The sequence below is a fragment of the Oreochromis aureus genome, linkage group 3 (assembly GCF_013358895.1).
Source record: "Oreochromis aureus strain Israel breed Guangdong linkage group 3, ZZ_aureus, whole genome shotgun sequence".
NCBI classification, from domain to species: Eukaryota; Metazoa; Chordata; class Actinopteri; order Cichliformes; family Cichlidae; genus Oreochromis; species Oreochromis aureus.
The window spans coordinates 87,931,740-87,958,888 of record NC_052944.1 but is presented as its reverse complement, the minus strand read 5'-3'; the positions used below and the strand labels follow the sequence as shown (position 1 = coordinate 87,958,888).

Sequence of the window (27,149 nt, the reverse complement as noted above, 5' to 3'; positions counted from 1 at the left end):
AATAATCTGTGCACTGGCGAGACAAAAGGCTCATCTTTCTGGAAAGTCTTAGTCCCCTTATATCTGCACTGAAAATAACAGCATTTCATAAGAAGAACATCATACCAACAGTCAAACATGGCGGTTGTAGTGTGATGGTCTGGGCTGCTTTGCTGCTTCTGGACAATTTGTCTCACTTGATGAACATGAATTCTGCTCCCTATCTGATAATCCTGAAGGAGAATATGAAGCTATCAGTTCATGCCCTTTAGCTCACTCAGATTATGCAACAGGGTAATGATGCAGAAAGCCCACCTCTGAAAAACTAAATGAACATTTTGCAATGGTGTCGTCTTAGCACAGACTTTAGTCTGAGCCTGACCTTAAACTGCTGGATTAAAACATTCAAACATATTGTTGAAATATAAATAAATATAAAAACATGTTTAAAATGTTCATGCTTGTACTTTCATCATGTTATTCAGAAATGTTAACCTGTTGTAACTGTGAAGCTCATCAACTTCACACTTGGCAGAATATCACCCTAACAGTACTCTGAAAGACCAGGTAACAGAGAACAGAGGAAGATGAGACAGAAGGAGGAATCGACACTCTGGGAGCCAAACACATGAGAATACATGAAAATCTGTACAGAAACAATGAGACTTTAATGTGATAAAGGTTTCTGTGGCTTCTTGTTGAACATGTGTTTCAAAGGCAGTGTGCAGCTAAGACTCATTGAAAAAAATAGAGAAGGCTAAATAAAAACCAAAGATTCAGAAAACAACAACATAATGCCTTTGTCCTTTGTCCTGTCCCAGCAGAGTGCAGCCTGCTAGCTGCACGCTAGCTTCGGGTACTCCTGGGTGAAGGTTAAACAAGAGGACATTAAAGTTCATTCTATCATAAAGAGGAAATTAATATAATAAAACCAAAGTTCAATATCTAGACAATGGCACCCGAGAAACTGTTACTTTGAACATCACTGTTTTTGATCTGATTATGTCTCCCTTTCTCCAGACGTAACATGTGTATCTCCCAATGTTTCCCTGTGTGGGGTTTTTCAGAGTCAGACTGATATCAGCACGATCCTATTGGAAAACTATCAGTCACACCAAAAGTGCCCGTGTCGCAAAGCCGACTTAAGGAGTGGCTCACGGAAGCAGATTCAGCCAAATGGAGAAGGAGAGCCCTGGGCGGATGGTGGCATGTCAACAACATAGCTGAAGATTTGGAGAACATGTCCTCAAAGCCTCAGCAGCTTCATCCCAAGAGGCCTGAACCTAAAAAAGAAAGGAAGAAACCGTCTAAACAGAGCAAATCTCCCAGACTCGCTCTTCCCAAAAATGGCAACACGGCAGTTTCATTAAAACCTCTCGGAGGAGCTCCAGTGCCTCCTTTGACAGCAAAGTCACTGATCACTCCTCAGACTGTCAAACGCTCTCTGGCGGCGTTTAAAGACATTTTGCTTCAGTCATAGAGTCTTCGACTGTGGACAGGCGTCAGACTAACAGATGTAATGTCAGATCACGTCCGTCTGAGGAAATCTGTGTAGCAGGCAGTAACACTCATGCAGCTGACAACAGCCCAGACAACCAGGAGACCACACAAGACAGCAGGTATCAGCTACATAACATGCAAGGAAAAGCCTGAATTACTCTTAACCTCTGCCTTTGTTAGAGTTTCAGTATATTTCTGACTGTCGTTCATCTTTTATCAGCAGGTCACAAGCCCCCTGAGTTTGATGGGTGAGTCTGACAGATAAAATTAATTCATGATGAGAGCCAGGACTGCCAAAATGAAATAAATATATAATTAAATAATTAATTAAATGTGTCAATAATTAATTACATGTGTCATAACTATTTATTTAATTAATTCCAATAATAATTAATTATTGCCACATTTAATTAATTATTTAATGGTGTATTTAATTAATTCATTATGGCAGTCCTGGCGTTCCATACAAGAGACTCACCTGACATGAAATAGTGTTGAAAACTATATGTGAGACCCCCAAAAAACACAAGAACAAGAAGAACTACGACAGCTGTGGCCCAAAGTGGAAGTTTTTCTGTGGAGAAACAAAAAATAAATGCATAAATAAATTATGACCTTTGAATTCTGAAGTTAATCTGAGCCACTGTCCACCAGCTCTGACCTCTGACATAGTGCAGCACTACTTTCTGTCTCAGGATGTCTTTGTCCCTGTAGATGGTGCAGATGTATCCTCCTGTGTCTCTCTCTGTGGGCTGTTTCAGGGTCAGACTGAAGTTTTCAGCAGGTCTTCATTCATTTCTGTTCGGTCTCTGTAAAACTTGTCCTGTTTCATAAGTTTGCCACCTTTGTTTGAATACTCCTGAACTATCAAGAGTTCATGGTCAGAGCGAGTCCACTCCACTCTGGTGTTCTCAGGCAGGTCAGGTGTTGTTTTGCAGGGCAGGGTGACAGACTCTGAGCCTTCCTCCACCTTCACCTCCACCTGATGATCTGAAAGGACAAGAAACCACAATATCAAATATAGGACCAATAGCAGTCACACTCATGGCAAATGACAAGTTTCTGCATTTCTGACCTCTGACTTCACTAATGTGGCTCACTACTCTTTGCTTTGAGTGGTAACTAAACTGGAATTTATGAACTGCTGCTACAGCTACAGACAATTGAGGGATCATAATGAATGTTTCAGTGTTTTAAAAGAAATCTTGAGTTTTTCCATCATGGACAATATGTAAAAAGTCTACTGACATTTGTCTCCCTGAGCAGAGAAGACAACTCTGCACACCTAAAAGAATGCAATGCCATATACCACAGAGGCTGTATCAGTAAGATCTTATTTTAGTTTACTTTCCTGCTCATGTTTGTTGTTTCATTTTAAGGTTTGGTCCATTGGAAATCTTTCTGTTAGGTTAATCAAGACTGTTGCGGCTCCTCCAACCAAAGGCTGCGGCAGGCTGAACATGAGGACACAGATGGCACGCAACAATAAACGCATAAAATACACTTCTGTAACATTTGCTCCTTTTATTCCACATGCAACTGTCCAATATACAAATCAGCACAGGGGATTAACTATTAAACAAATGCACAGACTGCACAAACAAATAACTGCAACTCACAATGGCTGCACTAATTACTATGCCAAATTACAACTTGGCCTATGGCATCAATTAGTGCACAAATATACAAAAAACATCAAGTTACAGTCAAAATCTATCAAAATCATTCAAGCTGCGCTCAAGCTGCGGTCAACAGAAGGTTTTGCCTCATGCTCACCCTACCTTTCTGCTCATCAACATCAGGTGCGGTGAACAGGTGAGTGCAACCACATTTATCATCTAACACACCCATGAGACACGCCCCACACCCGTGCACCAATACAGTCAGTCCATTTAAACCAACACACTTAGTCAAAAAAAGAGCAACTCATGTCTCCTACAAAGACTTTCAGAACTATTCAGAAAAACTTGGCTTTCTTGTTGCTTTTGGGACTATTTGAGCTTCATCTACTGTACTGACTTTTACTCTTTCATGCAGCAGGTTTGACCTTTGACCTGCAGCTGGATGTCACTCAGTCTCTGTTCTTCTCCTCCAGCACTGATGGAGCAGGTGTAAATACCGCTGTCAGTCAGTTTGGGTTTCCTCAGAGTGAGGCTGAAGTCTTTTGTGTTTAATGCATAACGACTCATTGATGTGCGCCCACTGTAGCGCTGGTTTTGCCCTTTAAGATCGTCTCCTCCTTTTCCTTGTAGGTGGACAGATTTGGGATTGAGGTCACTGCGAGTCCACATCACTGTGGGATTGTCCTCAGGTATCGAACCTTTGTAAACATAGTGCAAGAGGACAGAAGTCTCCCCCTCATATACCTCCACCACCACAGCCAGAGCATGCTGGGAAACTGTGAAGACACAACAACAGAAATCAAAGGAATGTTTGGGTTTGATTTAAGGTTGAAATAATAGATTACAAGTAACATTATCTTTAGGGAACATTTTACAAAGAAATGACAACATTTTAATCTTTACATATTTAAATAGAGTGAAAAGGCTGCTGTGTCTGAAGGAGCTCTCGATGTATCAAGAACAGTTTAATGCTCCTCAGCACAGATTATCCAAGTGTCCTTTTCTGTCCTGAATGGATGAACACATTCTCCCAAAACACTCCTAAGGAAACATTTGGGTTAGGTCCCAGCTGCAAAAATCAGAATCAGAATCAGAAAGGGTTTTATTGCCAAATGTTGAGCAGGTTTACAACATTAGGAAATTGCTGCGGTACTTAGTGCAAACATACTGTTATACAACTCTTAAATAGACATAAAAATAAGAATTAAAAGTGCTAAGAGGATAGATACGTATGTACATGAGTGCAGGTGGTGATCAGTGCCAAACATGAAATGATGCAGTGAACACAGTGTAGGGTCATGTATTAGTGGTGGGAACAGTCATATGGTTATTGTTCATGAGTCCAACAGCAGAGGGGAAGAAACTGTTCTTGTGGCAAGAGGTTCTGGTGTGAATGGACCGGAGCCTCCTGCCTGAGGGGAGCAGGTCAAACAGACTGTGTCCAGGGTGAGAAGGGTCAGCTGTGATCCGAGCTGCACGCCCCAGTGTCCTGGAGGTGTACAGGTCCTGCAGAGATGGGAGTCTGCAGCCAATCACCTTCTCAGCAGAGCGCACAACACGCTGCAGTCTCTGTTTGTCCCTGATAGTGGCTCCAGCGTACCACACGGTGATGGAGGAGGTGAGGATGGACTCGATGATTGCAGTGTAGAATTGCATCATCGTCCGTGTTAGCAGGTTGAATTTCTTCAGCTGCCTCAGGAAGTACATCCTCTGCTGGGCTTTCTTTGTGACGGAGGTGATGGTGGGCTCCCACTTCAGGTCCTGGGTGATGGTGGTACCCAGGAAGCGGAATGAGTCCACAGAGGTGATGAGGGTGTCAGTCAGGATGATGGGGGGGGAGTGGGGCTGTGTGCTTCCTGAAGTCCACAATAATCTCCACTGTCTTCTGGGCATTCAGCACCAGGTTGTTGTGGCTGCACCATGACACCAGACGTTCAATCTCCCTCCTGTAGGCAGACTCATCCCCGTCCGAGATGAGTCCAATAAAGGTGGTGTCATCTGCAAACTTGATTAGCTTGACAGACTGGTGGGTGGAGGTGCAGCAGTTTGTGTACAGGGAGAAGAGCAGAGGAGAAAGAACACAGCCCTGAGGGGAGCCGGTGCTGATGGTCCGGGAGTCCGAGACATTCTTTCCCAGCCTCACATGCTGCTTCCTGTCCGTCAGGAAGTCAGTGATCCACCGGCAGATGGGATCAGGCACATTCATCTGGGAAAGCTTGCCTTGGAGATGGTCTGGAAGGATGGTGTTGAAGGCAGAGCTGAAGTCCACAAACAGGATCCTGGCGTAGGTTCCTGGGGAGTCCAGATGCTGCAGGATGAAGTGTAGAGCCATGCTGATAGCGTCGTCTACAGACCTGTTGGCTCTGTATGCAAACTGCAGGGGGTCCAGGAGGGGGGCCGTGAGGGTCTTGAGGTAGGAGAGAACCAGGCGCTCAAATGACTTCATGACCACAGATGTCAGAGCCACAGGTCTGTAGTCATTTGGGACAGGGATTAGCAGGCAGGCACATGACATGCCTGCAGTGAGGAGTTGAAAATGCCAGAAAACACTGGGGCCAGCTCGTTTGCACAGTGTCTGAGGGTGGCAGGAGACACACCGTCTGGGCCAGGAGCTTTTCCAGCATTCAGACTCTTGAACTGCTTCCTCACATCTGCTTCATGAATATGAAGAGTTGTGGTGGTAGAAGGTGGTGTGAAATCCTCCTTGGTGTGTGGTGTGGAGGGAGGTGTTGTAGGTGAGGTGTTGGTGATGGCTCTGTGAAGGGGGGAGAGGTGGGGGAATGAGTGTCCAAAGTGTTTCTATTGTTGGGGCCGTTGGAGGTGTGAGGGCTGTTTGATGGCTCGTCAAAACGGCAGTAAAAGTCGTTAAGGGTGTTGGCCAAGAGCAAGTCATCAGTGGAGTGGGGGGTTTTAGGCTTGTAGTTGGTGATATTCCTAAAACTTTTCCACACAGAGGCCAAGTCATTCTCTGAGATCTGCTGCTGCATCTTCTCAGAGTGCTGATGTTTAGCAATGTCCACTTCTTTAGTGAACCTGTACTTGGCCTCACTGTAGCAGTCCCTGTCTCCGCTTCTGAACGCCTTTCTCTTTTCCAGCCACAGCTTTTTGAGTTTAGGAGTAAACCAGGGTGTGTCATGGTTATAACTCACCCTGGTGCGTGATGGCACAATGCTCTCCTCACAGAAGTGGATATAGGAGGTGACAGTGTCCGTAAACTCGTCCAAGCTGTTAGAAGCAGCCTTCATTGTGTCCCAGTCTGTGGTCTCCAAACACGTGCGAAGCTCCTCCACATCCTTGTTGCTCCACACTTTTTTAGTCCTCACGACAGGTTTGGAGAGCTTCAGCCTCTGTCTGTACGCCGGGATCAGGTGGATCATGACCTGGTCAGAAAGTCCGAGTGAAGCGCAGGGCACCGCGCGATAGGCCCCGCTGATCGTGCTGTAGCAGTGATCCAATGTCCTCTCCTCTCTGGTTGGGCATTTAATATACTGCTTGTATTTGGGAAGCACAAATATTATACATATTAAAAATATAAAATATAAAAATATAAAATATAAAAATTAGTGCACAAATATACAAAAAACATCAAGTTACAGTCAAAATCTATCAAAAGCATTCAAGCTGCGCTCAAGCTGCGGTCAACAGAAGGTTTTGCCTCATGCTCACCCTACCTTTCTGCTCATCAACATCAGGTGCGGTGAACAGGTGAGTGCAACCACATTTATCAGCTAACACACCCATGAGACACGCCCCACACCCGTGCACCAATACAGTGAGTCCATTTAAACCAACACAGTCAAAAAAGAGCAACTCATGGCTCCTACAAAGACTTTCAGAACTATTCAGAAAAAACTTGGCTTTCTTGTTGCTTTTGGGACTATTTGAGCTTCATCTGCTGTACTGACTTTTACTCTTTCATGCAGCAGGTTTGACCTTTGACCTGCAGCTGGATGTCACTCAGTCTCTGTTCTTCTCCTCCAGCACTGATGGAGCAGGTGTAAATACCGCTGTCAGTCAGTTTGGGTTTCCTCAGAGTGAGGCTGAAGTCTTTTGTGTTTAATGCATAACGACTCATTGATGTGCGCCCACTGTAGCGCTGGTTTTGCCCTTTAAGATCGTCTCCTCCTTTTCCTTGTAGGTGGACAGATTTGGGATTGAGGTCACTGCGAGTCCACATCACTGTGGGATTGTCCTCAGGTATCGAACCTTTGTAAACATAGTGCAAGAGGACAGAAGTCTCCCCCTCATATACCTCCACCACCATAGCCAGAGCATGCTGGGAAACTGTGAAGACACAACAACAGAAATCAAAGGAATGTTTGGGTTTGATTTAGTGTTGAAATAATAGATTACAAGTAACATTATCTTTAGGGAACATTTTACAAAGAAATGACAACATTTTAATCTTTACATATTTAAATAGAGTGAAAAGGCTGCTGTGTCTGAAGGAGCTCTCGATGTATCAAGAACAGTTTAATGCTCCTCAGCACAGATTATCCAAGTGTCCTTTTCTGTCCTGAATGGATGAACACATTCTCCAAAAACACTCCTAAGGAAACATTTGGGTTAGGTCCCAGCTGCAAAAATGGACCACTAGGAGCAGAAATAGCTTTAAATGATCTACTAAAAACGTTCCAACATGCAGAGATGTAGTCAGTGTTGGGGAGTAATGGAATACATGTACTGACATATTTAAAATACACAATATGAGAAACTCTATTCCGTTACAGTTAACGTTTACATAGGTGGTAATCAGAATACAGTTACTTTGTTGAAATAAATGCACGGCGGTCTTTTCCTGTTTTATATATTATAGGCTACTTAGGTTATCCCCACTCTATGCCTTCTCCAGTGTTGGTGATTAAACAAGTTCGGGCGCAGGTTTAGCTCAGTTGGATGAGCATGTACACATATATCACATGTTGCATGCATATCGCTGTTTCGAGCATGACTCATGGCCCACTTTATTTATTTTTGGTTTTTTTACTCAAATTCCATATTAAAGTTTCTCTGATTCTGATTACCAGAAACCAAAACCAAACACATAATAAAGGCTCTAATGCAAGCGTCCTGCTGGTGGTGTCAGTTACACAATGACCCCAGAGCCAGCAGTGCACGGGCAGGAAATCATTCCTCACTTGGAAACTCCGACACCACTTCATAAGAAGAATGGGACGGCCAAAACTTCAGTATCTTTGATGTACTATTGCTGTGTGATTTCTATTACTATTCGTTAAGGCTACTTGCTACAGAGCTAACATTGTTAGTTGGAGTTAGTTGATGTTAGTTCATAGACTGCAGACTGTCAGGCTGTTTCTCAGTACTCATGTTTGCGAGTCCGTACTCCAGTCGTCACTTGTCCAGACTTTGTAAGTTCACACGGGAGTCCGGACTCCCGGAGAACGAGTCGCGATCGTCCCACAACTGAAATTGCAGTGTACTTGATGGTATCACTGGAGTTTTTATTGCCATCCCCTCTTAATTTAACTGTGATTAATGTTTGCAATGGAAATTACACGTGACACAAAAATTACACATGTAGTAGATTTCTTTGAGAGGAAAAGATCATTTGAATTGAACAAATATTTAAAATATAATGTCATCATTTTTGGAGCAGTCTTCAGGATCTCCAAGTATTAACATGCTGTTTTTAGACTTGGTGGATAGCATTAACAACCTGCTAGCTGCAAATAATCATGTGCAGTTCAACATGATTATTAACAGACAAAAAGAAAACATATTACTGATACAAAAATAGTTTTCTAAACAAGATCGCTGCAAAAAGTGCAGCCTTACCTAATGTCCACCATACTGTTACTCATCTTATATTATGATTTAGGCTTAGAGTCCTGCCGTATCAAAAGATGCCAGCTGAGCTGGTCCATGCATCTTACAAGGATGCCTCCAAACGGAGCTTTTTCTAGGCATGTCCTAATGGAGGAGGACCAGGGCAGAACTGGGACTCGCAGCTTCACTTAACATTGACACACTTTGGCAACAATAGCAGATATAGGTGTCCACTTCATTGCATGTTCCTGTCACCTGTCTGAGAATGATGTTGTTGTGATATAAAGGATTATTGCACCTGTCAATAAAGCCTTTTATCTGCAGCCATGACCTGTCACCGAGCTAGCTTAGCACGGCTAGTTAGCCTCTCAAAGCTCAAACTTTCACTACAAAGTCGCTCCAGACTTTCTCACACCACCCCTCGCTCTCCTACATTAAAGCCACCATTACATCGGTAATTTCACACACTGCGTGTATCTACCTGTGCGAAAATGATCAAACTTCAGTCTGAGTGCAAGATAAACATTGTTTACAGAGTTTCTTACACACCTTTACAGGTACTTGTAAAGGTGTGAAGGTGGTTTAATCAAAGACGCAGACTTGACACTGAGAGGCAGACAGAATATAACACATGAAACTCAATGCTGAACATGAGACACAAATCCTGAAACATGAATAAACAGAAACATGGAACTCTAATCATCATCATCATCATCATCATCATCAACACAAGCGCTACAAGAAAATAAGAAAACAATCCATTATGCAAAAACACACCAAAACAACTCAAAATACTTTATCAAACTGACCCTGAACCGTGACAGTTTTCTGATCCTGCAAAGAGACTGAGGACAACAAAGCCCAGAGAACATGAGATACACAACATCCAACATTCAGACTCAAACAGCCTCCATAAATGAAGACTACCAGGTTGGCCCAGTTATACTAGGGCTGGGACATATCATACCGTTATAATGTTAGGCAATGATTTAAAAAAAATGAAAATACCGAATATGGATAACCTGCCTTTCCGAACAGATTTTAGGTGGCACACGGCGCTCAGAAATCTGCCACAAATGTTTTAGTATGACTTTGCTGAGCTATGCAGCCGCACTGCTTGATGGACTGTTGGAGCATTACGGCTACCGTAGTCGGAGCCTCGCAGTGATACGGTGCTTCAACGTAAATCAAATCAAATCAAATCAAATCACCTTTATTGTCACGTCACATGTGCAGGTACACTGGTACAGTACATGCGAGTGAAATTCTTGTGTGCAAGCTTCACAAGCAACAGAGTTGTGCAAAATACAATAACGTGCAACAAGCAAAATATAAAAATGGTTAATCTAAAAAGTAATAAATATATGTACCATATATAAAGGTATATACATTACTGAACGTGTGTACTAAATATGTTTTTCTACGTGTGTGTGCGTGTGTGAGTGTGTATATACATGTTTTACAATTGAAATAGAGTAAACAATAAAATAAGATATATAAAATATAAAATATACAGAGGTAGGTATGTGCAAAACAGTGGCATTAATGTACAGTATGGAGTGCATAATGTTGAAGTTCCAGTAGTGAGGGTGAGGTGTCTATGACGTGTTCAGCAGTCTGATGGCCTGGTGGAAAAAGCTGTCTCTCAGTCTGCTGGTACGGGACCGGATGCTGCAGAACCTCCTTCCTGATGGAAGTAGTCTGAAGAGTTTATGGCTGGGGTGACTGGAGTCCTTGATGATCCTCCCGCTTTCCTCAGGCACCGCTTCCTGTAGATGTCTTGGAGGAGGAAGCTCACCTCCAATTATCCGTTCAGCACACCGCACTACTCTCTGGAGAGCTTTGCGGTTGTAAGCGGTGGTGTTGCCATACCAGGTGGTGATGCATCCAGTGAGGATGCTCTCAATGGCACAGCGATAGAAGGTCCTGAGGATGCGGGGGCTCATGCCGAATCTTTTCAGTCTCCTGAGAAAGAAGAGGCGCTGCTGCGCTTCTTCACTGTCTTGTTTATGTGTACTGACCACGTAAGATCCTCAGCCAGATGTACACCAAGGAAGCGGAAGCTGCTCACTCTCTCCACAGCGGCGCCGTTGATGGTGATGGGGTGTGTACTCCTCTGCACCTCCGGAAGTCCACTATCAACTCCTTTGTCTTTGCGACGTTGAGGGTGAGATGGTTGTCTTGACACCAGTGGGTCAGGGCGCTGACCTCCTCCCTGTAGGCTGTCTCATCACCGTTGGTGATAAGACCCACCACTGTAGTGTCGTCCGCAAACTTCACAATGATGTTGGAGTTGTTAGTGGCCGTGCAGTCGTGGGTGTAGAGTGAGTACAGGAGAGGGCTCAGTACACACCCTGTGGAGCACCAGTGTTCAGTGTGATGGGGATGAGGTGGTGCTGCCCAGTCTGACCACTTGGCGTCTGTCAGACAGGAAGTTAAGGATCCAGCTGCAGAGGAGCTGCTCAGTCCTAGATCCTGCAGTTTCCTGTCCAGCTTCGAGGAACGATGGTGTTGAATGCTGAGCTGTAATCTACAAACAGCAATCTCACATACGTGTCTCTCTTCTCCAGGTGTGACAGGGCAGCATGGAGTGTCAGGGCTATGGCATCATCAGTGGACCTGTTGTGGCGGTATGCGAACTGTAGAGGGTCCAGTGAGTCGGGTAGTGCAGAGCAGATGAAGTCCCTGACCAGCTTCTCGAAGCATTTGCTCACGATGGGGTCAGGGCTACAGGTCGCCAGTCGTTCAATGATGAGATGGTGGAGGATTTGGGTACAGGGACGATGGTGGCCATTTTGAAGCAGGCTGGGACTACAGACAGAGAGAGGGAAAGGTTGAAGATATGTGTAAACACTCCAGCCAGCTGAGCCGCGCATGACTTGAGGGCGCGGCCGGGAATCCCGTCCGGACCAGTAGCTTTGCGTGGGTTCACTCTCCTGAAGTACCTCCGCACATCCTCCTCAGACACAGTGTGCGCACTGGCGTCATCCATGATGCGCACACTGTCCGGTCTCCTGGTGTTCGCTGTGTCGAATCTAGCGTGAGAATACGTTTAGATCCTCACACAGAGAGGCCGTGGTCTGCGGTGTGCTGGTTTTCCCTCTAAAGTCTGTGATCGTGTTTAGTCCCTGCCACATACTCCGAGGGTTGTCAAACTGTTGCTCCACCCTGTCCCTGTACTCACGTTTGGCTGCTTTGATCGTCTTCCGGAGTTGGTAATGTGCGTGTTTGTAGTCCGATGTGTTCGCGGAGGCAAAAGCGGTGCTCCGCATTGTGTGTGTTTAACCTCATTTTAAGTTTTGTGGATATTATACATGGTTATGCTGAGGATATGTTGGCCAATTTCCACTGGAAATGCCTTTTGGTTAAACTGTCAGTGAGGAGTTTGCATTTGCACTGTTACATTTTTATATAACTTTAATGCACATAAAAAACAGCTGCTTGTTTAAGTGAAAATACATTGATGGGTTTTTGCTCTAATAAAGTTGTGGAGTTGTAAAGTATTTTGTCGAGTGTCATTTATATCGTCAGTTATATCGTTATCGCAAATTTTCAAATATATATCGTGATAAATATTTTGGGCCATATTGCCCTGCTCTACTACATATGAGCATACTTTACATAACTGTGTATGAATGATGATCAAGAGACAAACTTTGAAGATGCAGAGCATGATGTCGCATCATCAGACTGTAAACAAACATCCACCAGGCTTCTTTGCTGGCAGAGGTGATGATTCTCCCATCAGGGATCAGTAGAGTGTATTAACCTGTGGTATAAGCAGCAGTCAGTGAAATATTACTGTTTCACATAAGAAATCTAGCACATGAAAGCCTGGGTGGGAGGGATCTCTGCAAACTGACTCACCTCTGCAAGTGTGAGGCTCAACAAAGATCTGACTCTGCAGTCACAGACAAACAAAAAACTCCAGCTGGGAGATAGAAAACGCTGTCTGGGTCTTGCTGGATGTTGCTGGTCAGAGTCTCACATTAGCAGAGTGCTGCTTGGTCCCACTGACCCATGTGGACAGCGACTGTGGAGAACTGTCCTGGAAAACAGAAAAGAGAATTAAAATGACAAAAAGCCAAACAGGATTTCCACAAAGACTCTCTTAGAATCAGCAATCAGAAAATCTTTGGTTCATATTACAATTAAATATGACCAGGCTCCTTAAATGTAAGCAGTTAAGATCTGATTTACATCCTTCACACAGCACATGTGTCCAGGCTGTCAGTAAACATAGAATTAATTTCAGGTAACATGACTCACAGTAGAGATTCAGTAAGAAAGATTGCCAGCTCTAATATTATTACCACACCAACAGCTCAGATTTCTAGAAGTATTTAAACAAATGTCTTCTGAATATTCAATTCATGTTCACAGTGGGAGGGTGGGGGATTTTGTAAATAAAGTCTGCAACACAGAAAGAGCTGTGATCAAGCTATTTATTACTGCTCACAGGAGAGCCAACACACATCAAATATCACAGTTCAGTCATGTCAGCTCTGCCACAGAAGCCGTGCTCCCACTCCTTTATGCATTGCAAGGAAGAGGAAGTTACAAACTGATCCTACAACACTTCACGCGCCTCGCTATGAAACCTAACAGATCAATGGTTACGCTGTTTTGTGCCCTTGGCGTTATCAGCACCTGTAAAGGGAGTTGTTTTCTCAAACTGCTGATGCTGAAGTAAGTTCATCTAGTTTTCACTGAACAGTCATGTTCATGCGTGGAAACACACAGGGCGTCAGAGAGGTTATATGAGTTTATGTGTTTTTAACTGGGTTTTAATTTAAACAAACCATAGAGTTTTTAATTAAACTATTTTCATCACTTTGGTGTATCTCAACATTCAGTTATGCAGACATACGTGTTCTTAAAAGCAATTCTTTGTTTTGCGGGCGGAGTGGAAGCCGTTTTGCTTCACAGTGCACCTTAACAAAGAGGGGATGCTTTTTATTTACATCTAGTCAAAAGTGTTGGTAATAGTGTTTTAATCACACTAATTTTATAATTCTGACAATATCTCAGCTTGCAGCGATGCATGCATTTTATTTTAAAAACGGCACACGTGGGAATTTCTTCTGAATGGGTAATGTCAGCTTGTTCACAAGCGTTTGATTTAATCAAACCACTAGTTTTAATTGAACTAGTTTTTACGCATCTACTGGGGTTTCTTTCACGGGTTGATGAGATTATTTTATTCGCGATTTCGGAATTTTGAACTAAGAGTGAGACAGGGGCTACTACTATCTTGTTATTGTTCTCATTTTTCAGAGGGAGACATGCAAGCATGGGACCTCTCAGACTCGCCAGACTCCGAATTGCCCGAGTATTACTGTGACACCCACTGTGATGATGTGATGCTGAGGCTCAAGACATTCCTATTCATCCCCGCCACACGCTTGTTTGTACGCTCATACACAGTCGATGGGACTGGAACACAATTCAGCAGGACTGCAGAACACACCATGACTGAACTGAGATCATCACAACATATAGTGTGATGGAAATTCAGTTTCCAGTAGCACAGCACCGACAGAACTTGCATGTTACAGATGCGCTAAGGGAAATGAGAGTAAGGATATAAGCACACAGCCCCACTCCACTGACGACCTGCTGTTGGCCAACACCCTCAACGACTCTTACTGCTGGTTTGATGAGCCATCAAGCAGCCTTGACACCTCCACCTTCCCCAACAATAGAGACACTTTGGTCCATCATCCCCCACCTCCCCACTCCCACCAGCACAGAGCCATCACCACCATCAAAGACTTCACCCACAGGAGCCCCCTCCTCACTCCACAGCTATGAGGATTTCACACCACCTTCTCCCACTACAACCCTTCATATTCATGATGTGAGGACGCAGTTTGACCCTTTAGACCTACTAAAGAACCCAGTCCGCCTGAGCTTATCTTTATATTTTTACATGTTGTAGTGCCATTTCTGGGAGTATTTTAAGTTGCTATACATCAATACAACCATTATATCCCAAATTTTAATCATATGTATGCACTAAGTCATCAGCAACTACATAAATTGCAATAGTGGTATTTTTACACAAATTTCTAGTTAAAGTAATTTCAGTTCATCCCTGAAAATTGTAAATGTAAAAAGTTGCATAAAACAGTTTCCAAATTAATTTTGAGAGTCTTCATAGTTTTATTTTTGAGATACACCAATTTGTATATACTGCAGCCACCAACTTTGAAATTCTCATTTACATGACTTATTTAAACATTCTCCTCTTGAATGCAAAATTCTTAAAAGATCTTTTATCCTTTAAGAGTAAATAAATCTGAAAGCTGTTCCATCCTAAAGAGTACAACAATGTGTAGTTTATGATGTTCTAAAGGTTTCAGCATCTGTTTGAATTTGTCACATGTGTGGAAAGGTATGAGTGAGCCTTTGTATCATACTGTGAGTGATGCTCGTCAGCACACAAACCCAGAGTTTCTCTACAGGAACACAGAGAGAGTTATTCCCTGTACTGTAAGGACACATTCAGCATTGTGCAGTAAATCCAGATCATCCCAGTTAAATGATTACATGGCTGTGAGTGTGGTCGTCAGAGCAGCACTGATCAGTGTCAGGTTATAATGACCAAGGTGTTCACAAACACTAAGTTTGAGTGTGTGCAGTGAGACTTCAGTCAAAGCATTTAACTGAGGTGTGAAAAATAAGCTGAACTCTACAGCTTGTTGTGGTCCCCTGTGGCTTGACAGCCTTCCAGCTGTTCTCCAGCATTTTCATTTACAGTCATAAAATATCTCCAAATGCGTCTTCTGCGCGCATCTGAGTCACGTGACGGCACAGTAACAAATCCCAGCAGGGCAGGAAGAAGGGGGCGGAGCAAAGTGCGTCTGCCGCATAAGAAGAGGTGTTCACACAGACAGAGATGCTTTTTCATCCACAGCGAGTAAATAGTGAACCTCCAGGAGAGAAACAAACTAAAGTATCGATCATATACCACTACCAACGTTTGGATCGATATCTGCATCGATCTGCACACCCTTGTCTCCTGGATCGTAGCTGAGATCAGCGTGAACCACGTGGGTCTCTGCTCCCTGACCTGTTTCCTCTGTTTGGAAAGAGTTCCAGCTTCATCACGGAGTTTCTCTCGGTTTGTGGGCTCATCTAAAGGTAAGCACCGAGCTAACTTCAACACTAGATTTACTAACTTTGCAGAAATCCCTTGAAACCAACACCTACTAGAATTACTGACTTTTTTATTTTCTGGTGCAAGTCCCGCGGTGTTAATCACCCCTGCTGAGATTTGTACAGGTCATATGCTCGATTCACATCCTGCTTTTGTTGCGCAAACCACCCATTGTCTTTGAGGCCTGGCACATTTGCTTTTGCACACACATACAAACGCTGCAAATCTGTGTTTGTTTGACAGTGTAAGACAAAAGCAACAAAAATAAAAACTGTACCAAGAGTACAGTCTTAATGGCTCACTATACAAACAATCTGGAGACATAAATATTGACACGTGTAGGGCTGGGCTATATCATACCGTTCACGGTAATACCGGTGTAATTTTGGGCAACGATAGGAAAATGAAATATTGCGATAGAATATGGGTAAAACGCGCATGCGCAGTGCATATGTTTACATACGCACATGGCGGCGACGCAGAACGAGAAGAGAAAGTGGGTCGTTAAATGAAACGGATGAACCAGAATTGGTTTGTAAAAATGCTGCAACTTCAGTGGTGTGGAACTAGTTTGACTTTCGTCCGTCAGATACACAACAAAGCACTATTTTTGGTAGAGCATGCTAGCGGGCCGTCGTTATTACCGTGTTTTTGGAAAATACTGCACGCTTCATATCAATCCTTTGATTTTCCTGAAAATCGACAGCGCCCCTTATAATCCTGCGTGCCTTATGTAACTCTGGTTGTGTTTACTGACCTCGAAACGATTTTATGTACACGGTGGATTTATTTAGGTAGGACGTTCAGATGGCCAAATCACACTATCGAAAACTCCAGCACACAATCATCTAATGTTGACAAAGAATACAAAGAGACATGGAGGGGAAAAGACCTGTTTTTATTTGAAGTTGTTATGTGTTTTCCTTACATTTTTTGCATTTATAATCTTGGTTGCTCTCTTTATAATTTGCACATGCAAAATGTGCCCATCTTCAACTTCACTGACCTCTCCAAAAGCAAGGTAGTGTTCTGCAAACTGTGAGATTTCTCATTATTATAATGTAAAGTCCTAATTGTAGCTAACAATAAATGGAATCATTTGAATAAGGGTTACCTTCAACAGCAAAACTCCGCAAATGCTTGTTGCTTGTTGTGTTGCATAGTCTGTAACTGCCACTCCATGGTGTCTTCATGTCCTCTCATCCTCAGAAAATTCCTAGTTGAACAAAAATGTTTGTAATGAAACAAGACATGTTTTATCTAGGAATAATACCTCAGTATCATACATACCTCCAGTTGCGCAGAATTTTCCTGTCATAAACACCTTCATTCCCCATGGGGTCTATGAGCAATATTTTCTGTGCAGAAATGTTGACAATCTAAAGAAAAAGTTAATAAATTAAAAATTACAATAGTTTTTGCCACTGAAAACCTATTTAAGAATAACACTTTGAGCAAGAAACTGCTTCACAACAAATTACGCAAATTAATAACTAAATGAACACATACCACAAGAATCCAGTGTGTACCAAAGTTCACAGGGCACAGCCACATGTCTTCAACTGGGAACTTCATCTGTGGGATTGGAAGTGCAGAGTAATTTCGATTTACTTAGGTACCATGCGTCTCAGGGTGTTTTCAAATATAGTGTTTTTTAAAGGAACTGAACTCTGTCCTCAAAAATAGAAATGAGTCAACTTTTTGAACCACTTCTGAACTTTCAACTTACCTTGGTGAGGCATCTGAACTGCCCAGAAAACAACTAGCTTGCAACTACTGAACAGAGCAGGTGTGCAGCATTCTGTATAAGTATACAAAAATGTTACAGAACAGTAAATACTTTTTTTTTGTATTTCAAAATACGTGAGGAAAGGACATTTCTTACTTACCTTTCGTCTCTCAATGACACGGTGCAGGTATGCATCAATGACCTGTTTTGAAAAATCAGAGTTTATACACCAGCAGCAACAATTTCTGAAGTAACTGCTTGAGTGCTGTACACAAAAACTTGGAAAGGAATATAATTGCTGATCAAGGTTCTTTCTGCATATACTGGAACTGGGTATTATGATGTCACAGATGTCACAACATCTGTGTTGTGGTTGATAACAATCGTTCCTATTGAAGTGAATGACATCTGTGACCTTATCAGAGTTTTACTATATAACCCCCCCCCCCCACCACCACCACCTACCCGCACATTTTAAACTATTAACGGTCTCTGCACTGCAAATGCTTCAGAAGTAGCAGCACTTCAAAATCAGAGTCAATAACGATAAGTTATCTTACCTCATCAGAAAGCCACCGTGACCCCTGCAGTGTTCGAAAAGAGGAATCAAATAACTTGTACAGTCCAACAACTGACTCCAAGCGCCCAGTATCCTTTGCAGCCCATAGCCTCTTTACTAAAAGAAAAATATGATAAGTTAGCTCAGGCATGCATGAGATTTTTAGTGGAAAAGCCGGGTAAAGGCCAACTGGCCACAACAGGAAAAAAGTCAACACAATAAACATGTATTTTCATGCAGAGAAATAGGAAAGGTACAGCGGGTGGGCAAAAGAGAAAATTACTGACAGGCAGATCCATTTCCAGACTTCCACAAGCTCAGTGCACGTTGCATGTTTCTTTACATCCAATATGAGTTGAAGACTGCAAAATGCAAACAAAGTCATGCAACGGTCAATCATGTTGCAACGCCAAACTGGCAACAAATGACCAACGGGTCAAAAAGAGTTGTTCACTATGCCACCTTCATTTTCTAAGCTTTGTTTCCGGGAGGGAAGTTCTTGTTCACGCGTTTCTGGTCCTGGAACAGAATTAAACTCCTTGTGGGAGCAACAACTTTTGTCAGCCGTTTTGGGTGCATAATGAATAATAGAGGGTCTGGTGTCCTCTGGACTTTGCTGGCACTGAGGGTTAGCAGTAGGATGGCAGGGGGGCATCTTCAGGTCTGTGCTGCTGTTCACTGTCTGACTGTGAGTTGGGTATTTTTCATTGTCACTGACATTTACATGGTGGCTTCTTCTGTACGGCTTGATATGGTCAATGCTGTAGTGATTTTTTAAAGTTGATCCTTCCGTGTTTTTTAATCTCACACATTTGCCAGCGATGTCTTGAATGGTGTAGGGTCCTGAAAAATCTGGATCAAACCTTTCCTCCCTTCCTTCCACGTTTCCTCATGTTCAAGAGAAGAACTTCATCTCCAATGCTGTACACAAGGTTTCTGTACTTCTTCTGGACTCGTCTGGCATAGGCTTCCTTTTGTAAGTCTTGGGACTTTGCCATATTTACCTCTACATTTTTTTTACTTGCTCTTGTGCGTCTCTTGTAGAAGATACAAAGTCACCGTAACTCGACTCCTCAGGGAGAATGATGGAGGACAGCTAAAATATTCACATTTTAAATTACTATTAAAATCATAAAGACAAATAATGCACGTGAAACATGAACTGAATATTCTAACTATAATAACTCATGTTTAAAAGTAAATATACTATTATAAAGCTTTGAGCACAGAAAGCCACAAAGATAGACTCATATTATTTTTTGTATAGTCACTTTTTCCTCTTGATGCACTTCCATAGCTGAACACATTATACTTCAAGGTCTCCTCAACATTTATTACTTTACATAAAGATACAAACATAAAGAAGTAACTAGTCACTTACTTTATCTTTTAAATGTATCTTGCATATAGAAGTTAAACAGAGAAGATTAAAGCAGCAGCCAATATCAATATGCACAATTTCCAATTAAGATTACATTTAATTTATGCATTATCATAGTTGTTGCATAAATAGAATTCCTTAATAACACTTACTGGGACTTCAACAGGAACTTCAGAAGGATACGTAGCTTCTCTCCCATACATTAAACGGAATGGTGTGTATTTGGTTGTGGTGTGGACCTTGGACCTCAAAGAAAACAGTGTAGCATCCAGATACACATCCCAGTCATTCTGTTGACTGTTGACTAATTTTCTCAGGGCTCTACATGTGGACATAAAAAAACCACAATAGTGACAGTGTCTTAAAAGCAAATGAAATGTTACATACAAATAAAACATACCTTTTTATGTTGTCATTTGTCTTTTCGTCGAGGCCATTTGTCTGAGGGTGATACACTGCTGTGACACTTCTATCTATTTTCATTAAGCTGCAAAGTCTTGAGTTGAGCTTCAAAGAAAAAAGAAAATTGTTTTTTAAACACAATCACACAAAACATTTGGCCTGGCAGTTACTTGGCACACTGTGGCCAAGTATTTACCTAAAGAGGTATGGAAAAGTAAACTTAACACTTACCTCGTTAACAAATTCTCTTCCTTGGTCGAATAAAATTCGTTTTGGGCAGCCATGTCTATATATGATTGAGCACAACTGATGAGCTACCTCAGCAGCACTTTTGCTTTTTAATGGAAAAGCCTCAACCCATTTTGAAAAATAGTCTGTTGCAGTCATAATGTACTGGAAGCCACTAGATGTTTTTATCATTCTGGTACGGGTCTTCGGGATAACTATGCATTCTATTCGTGCACTATTAACATACTATATATAAATGACAACTTTAAAAATACATACCCAATTAACAATGTCAACCGACATGCCATACCAGTAAAATCTGGAACACATTGCAGTTCGAGTCTTGAGTACACCAGTGTGTCCACCGATGGGACTTGAATGAAACTCTTGAAATAGTCCCATGGCTTCTTCTTTTGTTTTTATCACTCTCCTGTTTCCAAACAAGAGCACTCTGCCTATATTTAAAAAATGTTAAATAATTATAACATGTATTTAACCAATAATTACATTTAGTTATTTGCATTACAATACTGACCCTTCAGCCTGAATTTTGCGGCGTATCTCCTAAGGCTTTGCCTCTGGGACTTATCGTATTCAGATGGGTAGGACCCAACAGACAGAAACATGAGCAGTTCCTCGTATTTGTTCTCCATAACTAAGGAGAAAATTGGACAATTTCAACATGGCTTCGGAATCCATACAGTAAATAAAACGACTACACAACGTTATCACGCAATTAACAAGTATGTGGTGCAACAGTACTTTCTTCGACATAACAATGGAGCGTTTATTCAACATAACAACGGAGAGTGGTCCAGTAACTGCAGGAGGACTAGACTAAAATAAATTGATGGTTTGCAGGAGTTTAAAAGCACCAAATAAACACTTGGAATATGACTTCGATTGAGCAGCTTAAGGCAAACAATTATCATCTGTAATAAAGAAGTAAAACTTTGAATACAAACCTTTTTGCGAAGCAACGAGATCGGCACAAGATCGGGGTAGGATGAAATAATAGGTGTGTACTATTTAAACCAGAAATGTGGCCGTTTTGAATTGTGCGCATGCGCAGTAACAACAAGTAGGACAGCTTGATAGGTAGGACGTTTTGTCAGAACACCGGAGGTCGAGGTGCGCAGGGGACCATGCAACCTGCTGTCCGCTTCGGCACGCAGGTTGCATGGTCCTGCGTGCCGGCCATCTGCCCAGCTGCCTGTGAGCCCCAGCTCACTTCCACACCTGCTGCGCCACCGCTGCTTGCCATATGGGTGGCCATCAGGCACGGGCAACCGCCAGAGTGGACACTTCCGTGCCGATGATCCGGGCCGATTCCCTTCCCTGCTCGCGGTGTGGGGTGGAGCGGGCGAGGGGGGTATGTGGCAGGGCATGTTATGCGATGCCGCTGCAGGTTTGGTGGTGGTGATGTGTACGGCTTCCAGCGGGAGAGCTGAAGCCGTTGAATGTACTGTTACAGCAACCGTGTGATTATTGTAAGAATAAATGATGCTGCGAAGCATGAAAATACTTTTTTTTGTTATCTTAAGTGCACGCAAACCAGTAAACAATTAAAACAAATACTGTTGATAAACTATAATACAAAAGTTACAATTAAAATTCTCAACAACAAAAACAAAATATATAATTAATATGTAAACAACTTAACAACCCCCAAAGTGTCTAAGTCACGTGACGTGTCAGTGCAACACCGAAACATAAGAATGGGGGAGAGGGAGCAAAGTGTGCCTGCTCTCCGCTGACACAGGAGCGGCGAGTCCAGCCATCTGGTTTTTTCGGTTTTGCCGAAAGCACAGCATAGCAAAGAAGCAGAACTCAAAGTAAAGAATCGATCTCACCAGGCTAGTATCGATCCGATGCTGACTTGGGATCGATACTATCGATATTTGGATCGATCCGCCCACCACTACTTGATGGATTGTCGCAGCATTACGGCTATCGTGGGCAGGAGCCTCGCGGAGTGATACATACTGTGCGTCAACATAATATTACCGTATTGTGTGTGTATAACCTCTTTTTAAGTTTTGTGGATATTATACATGGTTATGCTGAGGATATGTCGGCCAGTTTCTACTGGAAATGCCTTTTGGTTAAACTGTCAGCAAGGAATTTGCATTTGCACTGTTAAATTTTTATATAACTTTAATGCACATAAAAAAACAGCTGCATGTTTATGTGAAAATACATTGATGGGGATTTTTGCACTAATAAAGTTGTGGAGTTGTAAAGTATTTAGTCTAGTGTCAATTATATCGTCAGTTATATCGTTATCGCAAATTTTCAAATGTATATCGTGACAAATATTTTTGGTCATATCGCCCTGCTCTAGACACATGTATTGAAAAATATTGATGTATATATTAGGGCTGCCACGATTAGGCAACTAGTCACAATTACGTCAACAATCAAAATCGTCAACGACTAATTTAATAGTCGACACGTCGCTTGAAGCTTTTTAAGATCCCAAAAGACGCAGGAATAAGCAGTAGGTTTTAAGATTGTAATAACGGACTGAAACAGAAGATGGCAGCACTGCATGTACAAGGATACCAGCTGCCGTAAAACCCCGAAGAAAAAGAAGCAGTTTCTGGTCGGTCGGTCTGTCTGTCTGTCTGTCTGTCTGTCTGTCTGTCTGTCTGTCTGTCTGTCTGTCTGTCTGTCTGTCTGTCTGTCTGTCTGTCTGTCTGTCTGTCTGTCTGTCTGTGTCGGTCGGTCGGTCGCTACAAAGAACCGACCCTTAGAGCAAACGTGTTCATGAACTTCACATCACTACCAGCCTCGCGTTTAAAACTAGTGTTAATGGAGGGAGTTTGAAGGTTCAGTTTGTTTCACGACTGCATTTCACACTGTCCTGATCCTTTTATTTGAGTTTGAGAAAAAACAACCAACACTCCAGAGAAGTTCAGTCAAACAATGATTTATTGATTACATGTACGTGGGAGAGGTCTGCAGCGTCACTCACTTACAGAGATCTCAACTAGGAAGCACACATCACACTACTTTTGTATATTAAAGTCCAGCCTCACAATACGTAAGCAGATATCATAATGTGCGTCAGTTACTTGACTTCTATAACACTTAAAAACCGTCCTCACCGTCTCACACTCTGTGTTTCCTGCTGTTTTTTCTCCTCGTACACGTCTCTGAAACCTCCAGAGTACATTCTGTGCTAATCTCACTGAGCAGGCGTACAGGCACAGCCAAATGTCTCTAATCTTTGCCCTAGAAACAAGTCTAATATTTATCTGTGTCTGTAAGCGAGTTTGCATTGACCCTCAAAAGACTGAATGCCAACTCTCATGAGCACATTTGCAATGTGTGTATAAAAATAAGTATAAATACTTATTTAATAAAAGCTCACGAAATACCACTAATAAAAGGCCGGTTAGAATAATGTATTTCCCACAAATCACTGCCTCTGTTTGTATCTCTGTCACTGCAGGACCACCGTGGATCGAGAAGTCAGCGCTCTCAGGAGGCCGACAATTTTGTTGAAGAAAGAAGTGGAAGAAAAAAATACAACCGTGACGAGTTTGGGAAAGATTTTACTGTGAAAGCTTCCCTAAAAATGCATCAGGTCATCCACACCAGAGAGAGGCCATTCAGCTGTGACGAGTGTGGAAAGTCTTTTACCAGGTCTGGAAGCTTAAAAACACACCAACTAATCCACACTGGAGAGAGACCGTTCAGCTGTGATGAGTGTGGAAAGTCTTTTACCGAGTCTGGAAACTTAAGAACACACCAACTGATCCACACTGGAGAGAGACCGTTCGGCTGTGGAGACTGTGGAAAGTCTTTTACCCACTCTGGAAACTTAAAAACACACCAACTGATCCACAGTGGAGAGAGACCGTTCAGCTGTGGAGACTGTGGAAAGTCTTTTACCAGGTCTGGAAACTTAAAAACACACCAACTCATCCACAGTGGAGAGAGACCGTTCATCTGTGACGAGTGTGGAAAGTCTTTTACCGAGTCTGGAAGCTTAAAAAAACACCAACTAATCCACACTGGAGAGAGACCGTTCAGCTGTGGAGACTGTGGAAAGTCTTTTACTGAGTCTGGAAGCTTAAAATCACACAAACTCATCCACATTGGAGAGAAACCGTTCAGCTGTGACGAGTGTGGAAAGTCTTTTACGCAGTCTGGAAGCTTAAAATCACACAAACTCATCCACAGTGGAGAGAGACCGTTCAGCTGTGGAGACTGTGGAAAGTCTTTTACGCACTCTGGAAACTTAAAAAGACACCAACTCATCCACACTGGAGAGAGACCATTCAGCTGTGACGAGTGTGGAAAGTCTCTTACGCACATTTCACACTTAAAATCACATCAACTCATCCACAGTGGAGTTAAAGCGTACACCTGTGATCAGTGTGGCAGAGCTTTTACTCACAGTTACAGCTTACAGAGTCATCTAGTTACCCACTCTGGAATTAAGGCGTACAGCTGTGACATTTGTGGAAAAACTTTCAGCCGGATAGGGAGCCGAAATACACACCTACGCATTCACACGGGACATGATGTGTACAGCTGTGATCAGTGTGGTAAACAGTTTACCACAAACACAGAGTTACGACGTCACATGTTTACCCACACTGAGGAACGACCTTATAAATGTGACCTGTGTGAGAAGACTTTTAAATCTCCACATTACCTGAAAGCACACCAACAGATCCACACCAGAAAGACTCTACAAGTGCAGTTACTGTGAGGTATGTATTTATATTTTTATCTTGTCAGCCCGACTGTTTGAAACAACTCTGCTCATCAAATTGTGTTAGCATGTTAGCAATTCTACTGCATGGAAAGGCAGCTCTGAATGATTATTCAGACTCTAATCACAGGTTTTTAGGGATAGTGTTTGAGAATTGTGTTATTGTTATTGTAGCATTAAACTAGTATTACTTTAATGTTTTTACTCTTATCGTTTTTATAGCACATTAAATTGAGCTGAGTGTGATAATGTTAACCGTAAAATGTAATTGGACTTTGGCAGAGACGCTCTTTATTTCAGGTGACGTTCAGGATAAAAATGTTGAAGGACTGACTTACACTGTCTTTGTGTTTTTGTTTAGAAGCAGAGCGACACAGATGGATCAAGTTCTCAACCCTGTCATCGCTGTGGGAAAGACTTTTGTTGTGACCTTTGTGGAAAAACTTTAAGTCATTGAAGGACTCTGAAAATACATCAACGTAGACACACTGGAGACAAAATGAACTACTGTAAAGAATGCGGGAGAGGCTTCACCACTTCAAAGGACTTCAAACAATATGAACTCCTTCACAGTGGCGTTAAAAAGCATGTCTGCGATCAGTGTGGGTCATCCTTCATCAGTGCACGTCAGCTTGAAAAGCATAAACGAGTCCACACATGAGAGAAACCATACAAGTGCAGACACTGTGACAAAACCTTTTCACAGTCATGTGATCATACTAAGCATGAACGCAGACACATGAAAGAGAACTTCATCTGTGAAAGAGTTTGAGTAATCTCAGTTCATACTCCACTCAGAAACGATTCCATGTTACAAATAAACTGTTACGTCTTGATTCCTGCTTTTACGTTAATCTTGTAAACAGTACATTTGCATAACCACTGAAACCGGCCCAATGAATGAACAATGGGCTGTGAGGTCAATTTCTTCATCATTAATATGCAAATTCTTATGAGCATTGATCAACAACCACTGGTCAATGGCCATGAGTGCCATTCGCAGAGTAAATATTTGCATAATGATTATGAAGTTTACTGTTACCAATGTTCAAAAACATTTACTAAGTTATCTTCTCTGTGCAAACATCAGCGTGATGCAGGACTGAAATCATTGCCATCTCTGGATCACAGTGAATCTGCAGAGACAGAAAGATCCTCTTCTGGTTTCAGGGTCAGACTTAAACCCTTGAGATCAGGCTCCACAGAGTTCAGGTGGAGTCTTCTGTAAAGATCTGATGAGGCAGCTATGAATGAAAATGTGCCTCTTGTTACATTTTAAGCTTTCTAAACTGTTCTACTGTGTTTGTGTTGAGTGGTTCGCTTTGTTCCAGCAGTTTGATTAAGAAATCTGTTTCCTGTTATATTTTTATTGAATGCATTGATCCATGTGTTCTGAAGGGGTTTTTTTTTTCAGCTTGTTTGTGTAATGAAATCCTGCAACAATTAAACCAAAATTTTATATGTTAAATAAAGAAATGGTTTACTGACAAAGAGTTTGAGCCGTGATGTCATTTCCTGTATATCAGAGCAACACCTGAAGTGACCAGTGTTTAAAGTCAGAGTCAAATTTTGTGTCAGCATGACCTTGTGAAAACTGCTTGGCGATGCTTCACTACGTTATCTGCAAACTGTTAGGGTGTAGAAGGACGAAACTCCCAGGTTGACCAGTGGCAGGAGCTTCCTGATGCAGAGAGTTGAGTGTGGGGGATATAAAAGAGAAGCTGAGGCATCCCAAGGTTAAAGCTGGCATAACTGAACTTTAATGTTTGATGTGTGTTTTGGCTCTCCTGCGCGCAGTAATTAATAGCTTGAACACAGCAGAGCTTGATATAAAGACCTGGGTGACAACTAACTTTATGCTGCTGATTATACTTGGCCCTAAAATACCTAGAAATATGGTATCTAACCAGATACTTGCTCTGGATGGCATTACCTTGGCCTCCAGTAACACCTTGGAGTAATATTTGACCAGGACATTAAACAAATATTTAGGGCTGTGTGATGAACCAAGTTGAAAAAGCAGAAGGAGTCACAAGAATTATTAGAAAAACAAAGTTTTCATTCATTTAAC

At 42.3% G+C, this 27,149-nt stretch overlaps 2 protein-coding genes and 2 long non-coding RNA genes across 8 annotated transcripts in view; 1 reads left to right on the top strand and 3 right to left on the bottom strand.

Annotated features, from left to right (window-relative positions):
* The window catches only part of LOC120438424 (myelin-oligodendrocyte glycoprotein-like), a 357,354-nt gene that overhangs the window by 240,101 nt on the left and 90,104 nt on the right, over positions 1-27,149 (bottom strand). The window lies entirely within an intron of this gene.
* Positions 627-6,793, bottom strand: LOC120438426. Of its 4 annotated transcripts, XR_005611872.1 has the most exons (5): positions 6,773-6,793; positions 2,141-2,469; positions 1,958-2,053; positions 954-1,262; positions 627-841 (listed from the first exon to the last, which is right to left on the bottom strand). It is a non-coding gene; the product is annotated as an uncharacterized LOC120438426 (long non-coding RNA). The 4 variants fall into 4 exon arrangements; XR_005611869.1 differs by having other exon boundaries at positions 627-1,262; positions 6,773-6,792; XR_005611871.1 differs by lacking the exon at positions 6,773-6,793 and adding an exon at positions 3,499-3,520 and having other exon boundaries at positions 627-1,262.
* On the top strand, positions 14,174-26,571 carry LOC120438378 (zinc finger protein OZF-like). The gene is made up of 5 exons (XM_039608766.1): positions 14,174-14,295; positions 14,447-14,676; positions 15,994-16,034; positions 23,807-25,076; positions 25,440-26,571. The coding sequence occupies exons 1-4, from the start codon at positions 14,174-14,176 to the stop codon at positions 25,073-25,075; spliced, it is 1,662 nt and encodes a 553-aa protein (XP_039464700.1). The 3' UTR covers position 25,076; positions 25,440-26,571.
* LOC120438436 lies at positions 17,404-17,953 on the bottom strand. Its single transcript, XR_005611897.1, has 4 exons — positions 17,940-17,953; positions 17,780-17,851; positions 17,560-17,625; positions 17,404-17,429 (listed from the first exon to the last, which is right to left on the bottom strand). It is a non-coding gene; the product is annotated as an uncharacterized LOC120438436 (long non-coding RNA).

Excerpts from the sequence above, each read along its gene's own strand:
- LOC120438378 (XM_039608766.1), top strand. The coding sequence starts at position 14,174 with ATGCAAGCATGGGACCTCTCAGACTCGCCAGACTCCGAATTGCCCGAG. Across the intron at positions 14,677-15,993 it reads CAAAGACTTCACCCACAGGA|TTCATCACGGAGTTTCTCTC; the intron begins GCCCCCTCCTCA and ends AAGAGTTCCAGC. Across the intron at positions 16,035-23,806 it reads GTTTGTGGGCTCATCTAAAG|GACCACCGTGGATCGAGAAG; the intron begins GTAAGCACCGAG and ends CTGTCACTGCAG.